General features: G+C 41.2%; 1 protein-coding gene across 1 annotated transcript in view; it reads right to left on the bottom strand.

The window, feature by feature from the left end:
* Nucleotides 1-214: 214 nt before the first annotated feature.
* Nucleotides 215-6745, bottom strand: part of LOC107564973 (tyrosine-protein kinase fyna-like) — a 23421-nt gene continuing 16890 nt past the window's right edge. The window contains exon 12 of the mRNA XM_016250162.1: nucleotides 215-1607. Within this exon, the coding sequence (XP_016105648.1) occupies nucleotides 1399-1607 (209 nt within the window). The 3' untranslated portion in view covers nucleotides 215-1398. The remainder of the gene's footprint in view (nucleotides 1608-6745) is intronic.

The following is a 6745-nucleotide window of genomic DNA, read 5'->3' as shown; positions in this document are numbered from 1 at the left end:
AATAAAAGCAGTCTTCAGTTGAACCCCAAAATATTGACTTAAATCAACACCATAATTGCTCTTTGAACGTGGCTTATGCCAATATTGTCGCCAGGGATGGGCAGTATTTCAGATACATGTATTTAAAAGACGTATTTGAAATACAAAGTACTTTTTTGTATTTTAAAGCCTTTGAAAAAAAATCGAATGTAATTTGCATTTAAGAACATTTTCCCACACAGTATTTTGTATTTGTATTTTAAATACATTTTCAAGTATTTATGCCCATCTCTGATTGTCGCACACGGAATATGTGAGAATATCTTTGACCTACAGTAAGAATGTTCACAGAGAGGTCTTGTCACTTCTTAAATGCGACAAAAACGTAAAGAATGACCCAATAATGAATATTCAGACATGTCATTTTATCATGAAGGACAAAATGAGGGGCAAAAAACAAGGCAGACCAGCAATGAGTTATCTTGAGTGAAATTCTACCATTTCATAATATTTCTCTACGCATTTAGTCATGTTATTTTATAATGCATGATATTGTGAGATATATTTAATGGACTCGTTTTTTCTCTCTCACAACAGTAAGGATGTTAGCAGTCATTTTATCTTATTTGCAGGAAAGATGCAAGTATGGTCAAGCATAATGCCCACTTGGTCTCTTACTATTCTGATACATACACTGCTCTATTGTTAAACCAAAGTGACTAAATAGAAAATGCACTCATTCTAAGAAGCAGTAAACAAAAGATAGACATTGAGCGCTTGCTAAAACAGGTGCAAAATAATTAGGCCCAGCAAAATCACTAAAACCAGGGCAGACATCATTACCTTCTGTGAAAGTCACAAGAGTGTGTCAGAAATGCTACCTATGTACTGCTATATGTCTCGGCTAAAAGGGAGTGTTTTGACACGTATAGTTAATTTAATATACAACTGACAGAATTCCTTTAATATTTAAAAGAGGCTGGTCAGCATCCTACTGGAAGTGTCTAGGAATGATTTCCAGAATCATTGTAAATCTTAAAACGGTTAATACCGCCTCTGTTGATCATGCTTTCCTCACAGCGTCGACTTTCACGGCCTGGATAAGAACGCAAAACAGCATTATAAAAAGTAATAAAACAAGCCAAATACAAGGGAAAACTAAACACACTATTTACACTACATACAAACAAACCATTCTTATCATTAAGTGTGACTGATGTCTCTCCCCAGAACTCTATTTTTGGCTTTACTGACAAACATAATGCGACTGCATGTCCTTTTTTCAATGGAAGATGAATTGTGTCAGATACAGGGTCGAGATGGCACAAAACTTGGAAGCTTTTCTCATCAAATGCTCTTTCGATCAGTTTTTTGAAGGGCAGTCTTTTGTGGCATACTCTGTAGTCTGGAGCTCCGTGTTTAGAGGTTGTCCCCGGGTTGGTACTGTGGTTCAGTGGCAGTGAAGTAATCCTCCAGGAAGGCTTGCAGATACTCAAAGGTGGGCCGCTCCTCGGGATCCCTCTTCCAGCATTGGAGCATGAGCTCGTGCAGGGAGCTGGGACAGTCCTGGGGACAGGGCATCCTGTAACCACGCTCTACTTGCTCCAAGACTTCTCGGTTGTTCATGCCTGAGGGACAAATGCAAAGCATGTGCTCTTTAACTGAAAAAAGCCGTGGGGCCCTCAAATTCCTGTATGATGCTGAGTTGAACTTTATTCACGCTCTTAAAGGGATAGTTTGCCCAAAAAGTGAAAGTGAAAAGTTAGTGGGGTCCAGTGTTGTTTTGGACCCCATATACTTGCATTGTAGGGACAAAAACAGTTGAAGCATTCAACGTATCTTCTTCTGTGTTCATCACAAGAAAGATAATCTTACAGGGTTGGAACTTTTTGGGTGAACTATGCCTTTAATTCTGTCATGGGTTTGGAACTCCCCCTCATGCCATTCCAAACCCATAACACGTTGGCTAATCTTCAAAACCCAAATTAAGATATTTTTAAAGGGGACATAACACAGTTTCTGGCAATCTCATACTAATCTTGAGTACCTATAGAGTAGTACTGCATCCTTCATATCACCGAAGAGTCTTTAGATTTATCAGATTTATAAAAGACAGATATAGCTTTACGCTTCTCTCTCCGAAAACAGTAGAGGTCCTGGAGGAGTGCCATGGGTGGAGCTTAAGAGTCACGAGCACACGAAGCGTTTGCGTGGCGATCATCTGCAAGCTGTGACATCAACATAAATAAAATTTATTGACCTAAATTTGAATATGTTTATAAAACATTCGTCACCGAAATGCCTGGAACAAACAAACACCCTTGCACAACTCCATTGCTGCCCCGGAGAAACAAACTGCATCCACTGTTCCCTTAACACTGGGTTCTTTGGGAAGCTGCAAGGTTATCTTTCCCTCACAAGCAAAAACACACTTCTTTGGCGACATTGTTGATTTTGTGGTCTAAAAAACAAAATGACAAATCGTCTCGAGCAACAGGCACGTGCACACATAGACATCAAAGGAGGCTTGAGCACCTGCCCTTTTTTCTTCCTCAAGAGAAAGTGCCCTTTTTTTCTGGGGAGTGTATTTTTTATTAATTTATTTTTTATAAATGAATATACCTATATACTGTATATGTGCACGTGTTTGTCACAGCTTTCCCTGTCAAACAAATAAAAAATCAAAATATCAGGTCAGGTCGGGAAATGTTGAGACTTTCTCCCCTCCGTGTCTCTGCGCAACACAGCAGTGTAGCACACATTGATCGGCGCATGCGCATCACAGGCAGGCAAAGAGCAGCAGAAGTGAAGCCCTCCCTCCCTTTCCAGTTGTGTTTGTCATGGTGTGGAGGTGAGTGGTGATGAACAACAGACTAAGCTATCTGTGCCTCAAATTTACAGCTAATTATCCAAAGACAAAAGGCAATTATACACTCTTAAAAATAAAGGTGCTTCAAAAGGTTCTTCAAGCGATGCCATAGAAGAACCATTTTTGGTTCCACAAAGAACCATTCAGTCAAAGGTTCTTTAAAGAACCATCTCTTTCTTACCTTTTTGTAATCTGAAGAACCTTCTTTCGCCAACCTTTTGTCAAACAGAAAGGTTCTTCAGATGTTAAAGGTTCTTTATGGAACCATTTAGACAAAAAGGTTCTTCTATGGCATCGTGAAGCACCTTTATTTTTAAGAGTGTAGTTAATTTGTCTTGCTAACATCATTTAACATAATTTCATATAGTTAATAAGTATCACGCGAAGACTGACGTTTTTTCCACCAAAAAGCAGCATGATTACAAATGTGATATTGATTTTATACAGCAGTTCAATAAACAAGAATTTAGTATTAAGACACTTACATTTTAGACACAATATTGAGTCTTTTTGCTCTATTTCGCCAACAAATATAATTCCAATTTGCATCTTTGAGTAACACAACACTGTTTTGTCACTCGTTTAAATGATTCGGTTCAGTCACAATGACTCACTTATTTAACAGTGACTTGCTGCCACCTACTGGCAGTTTTAATTTCACATTTAAAGTATCTTTTAATTATTTTAAATGAACTGCTGTGATCTGACCACCACACAGAATATGAAGGATATCAAAAACTTTAGGAGTCAGCTGTCCACGGCAGTCCTTAAGATATCAGCACAATTATCATTATACATAAAATCCCTGAAAATATTGAGATATATTTTTGTCAATATCGCACACCCCTAATCAGTGGCGGCTCGTCGGGGGAGGCACAGCTTCCCCAAAATTTTGAGGTGAAAATGGAAGGAGGACGATGTAATGTTAATAAAATTCACAAATCATTTCAATTCATGTCTCAGAATATGTATTTTGTCATTTCACAGCTGTAATACCATAACATGTTACTGAAGTTGGAAAGCGCCACTTTTCTATCGCGAATGTGCCGAATCTGCTGATGTAATTACAACCGCTAGGTGATAGAGAAGGGGAGGGGAAGGCCGGGGGAGAGCTGAACTCTCATGCCTCTGTTGGTAAAAAAAAAAAAAGAGCCAATCAGCATTGAGTGTTCACTTTTAGCGCTGGGGAGTGTTGAGAATAGAAACCTCATAGGGGAGGTTAGCCTCCCTTCTGGTATATCAACCAATCATCATAGAGACGTAAATTACGTGATATTAGTTTGAACGTCTGCCGCTGCGCTGATAATGTACCAAGTACCATGATGAGTAGCAATATTGAATATTTGATGCCAACAGATTTACCAAGCTGTCATTCAAACAGTATATATACAAATTAAAAATAAAGGGAGAACACGCCTAAGCTGGATATAGGCTAACGTTACAGCAGTCGGCTCTTTTAACACAGACTTTTAAGAAAGGATGGATGTTTGCTTCAAGTGATAGGGAAGGTAAGTGAAATTATATTATCTTGCTGTATGTGTGTCATTTTCTTTATGTTTTCTGACTAAAAGCAACCAAAAAGCCATTTTAAAGTGGTTAAGCAAATAATAATAATAATAATAATCGGCAAGGATCCCCAGACAAATACAATTAGTGTGCCTCCTCTATTTTAAAACCCACGAGCCGCCACTGCCCCTAATATATTTAACGTTTTGTTTAGAATTTTTTTTTAATAAATATGAGAAGTGCTCTTTTTTCCACTTGAGCCCCTGCCCCACAAAATGTCTGTGCACGTCGCTGCTGAGCAAGTACTGTGCAGTGCTGCTTATACGAACCCTGAAGGAGTGTATTTGGCACAGAAATACTCCGTCATAAATTCAACTCGTTTTTTTAAACTTTGGCCATGTTTAGCATGAGAATCCAACTCTTTAACAGCGTAAATAAGTCAGAAAGCATGAAATAGCATTAGACCGCCTCTTTAATAAACCTGAGCGGTTTCTGTCCTTCCACTGCAAGTCCAGGGGCCTGATGTATAAACGTTGCGTACGCACAAAATGAGCATGGAAATGTTGGGGATTTATTGGGATTTATCAAAAATAAACTTGGCGTAAATATGTGCGCACCGTGTGGGTACTCTAGACCGTGCGTACGCACTCTTTTACTGGCGTAATAGCGAAGCCTAATGATTTCAGACTCTCTTTTCCTTTCAATATACACATTTATATTAAATATTCTGCTCATTAATAGAGTTAAGCATTGACATTACATAAAGTCATTATTCAAAGGTTAAACAAAAACTTATGAAATGAGATATTTAGACATATTTGTAGTGGATGCGCTGTTTTTTTATCACTTTTCTTGTTGCATGCTGTTTTAATGACAGCGAGGAGTGCTAGCCTAGGCACACAGTAATGCTTCTTTAAACTGCAGACCTCATGTTAAGAGAATTGTTTTTTAGCAAGAACATCAACGATGCGCACTTACTTCGATATTGTGACAGACACTGCTGGATTCGGTGGTCGAACGGTCCACTGGCAAGATTAAATTGGTCCGAATATATTAGCCTACTGCACAACCAAGGCTGCACGGAGGTGTTTCCTCTTCAGGAACTCGAGCTGCGTCGGAAGACGCTTCGGGAACGCCCTTCAGCGTGACCGGCTCTGAACCTCGTGTGTAATCAGTCCAATAGATGGGCGAGACGTCAAGGGCGGGTGACGTAATGACCAGGAAGCTATAAAAGCATGTGCGGTGAAACCAGCTTCAGCTTTCTGTCATTCAGCAAGCGCTCTGTGTGTGTGTCAGTCTGATATCTGTTTGTGAGTCTTATTTAGTGTTGTATGTCACGAATCTAAAAACAAGACAAAACCAGATACCTAAGTCGAGGGCAGGCAGCATTCAGGCTGTGTGTTCCTCCCTGCCCGTGTTTCTTTACGGGTGGGGATACACACAGTTTGTTTGCTGTCTGCTTGGGAGCAAGCACGCAGTCATCTCTTGAAAAAAAAGGAGCTGACGGCCCATTTTGGTAGCGTTTGTTACTGCCTTGCTTCGCTCTCAGAGGGCTCTCTTTGAGGAGAGAGCCTTCACTAGCATTCCTCGCGGTCCTGGCCCCGCTTTCGCCGAGGCAGAGCAGCGGCTGTGCTCGTGGGTTTCGCATATGGATCCGGTGTAGACGGGCGCGTCCCTATCTACTTCCTTAACCACCAGATCCAGCGCCCGCTCTCGGGGTTCGGAAGCCCACGCTGCGGTACTTCCCCCCCGGGGAGAGGGCGTGACGCTCCGCCTGTCTTTCTCCGAGGAGATTGATATGGAGGGCGTTGAAGAGCTCGCCAGTTGCACAAATATCAGTTACACAAGCATATTATGCCTGATATTATAATGAGCAGCATCAACGGGGAGCGGAGTTCGCGCAGTCGGCTCTCGGGGGGCGGATTGTGCTTTTCCCGCTGTTAATCGCACCGCTCTCGCCGGGCACGCTGTTGCTGAGGCATGGCTGCGACTGAGATCGCGGTGATCCTATCTTCACCTGTGCTCCCTAGATCTAGAGCTTGTTCTCGAGGCTTGGAAGCCCACGCTGCGGTTCTTCCCCCTCTGAGTGAGAGCTTGCTGATGTGGCCATCTTTCTCTGAGGAGATTGATGTTGTTGGTGTGACTGAGCGGCTCGCGCGTTGCCAAAGCAACGCTTATATTACATCATTCGGTTTTTGATGTGAATCTTACTCACCAGACCGTATTTACTCCTCTGGTTGTTTGACTGCATTTAATTCTGAGGAATAAAATGAAGTATTTATCTGACTATGAGAAGTTAGATATACAGGGGCACTTGGGATAAAAATAAATAAATAAATTTTCTCGAGTGAGAGCACGAGTTTACCTCTCTTCCTCTGAGGAGGTTGAGGC

This window comes from Sinocyclocheilus grahami, unplaced genomic scaffold, assembly GCF_001515645.1.
Source record: "Sinocyclocheilus grahami isolate Dianchi unplaced genomic scaffold, SAMN03320097.WGS_v1.1 scaffold972.1, whole genome shotgun sequence".
In the NCBI taxonomy this organism is placed as follows: domain Eukaryota; kingdom Metazoa; phylum Chordata; class Actinopteri; order Cypriniformes; family Cyprinidae; genus Sinocyclocheilus; species Sinocyclocheilus grahami.
This window is presented reverse-complemented; position numbering and strand designations above follow the sequence as displayed.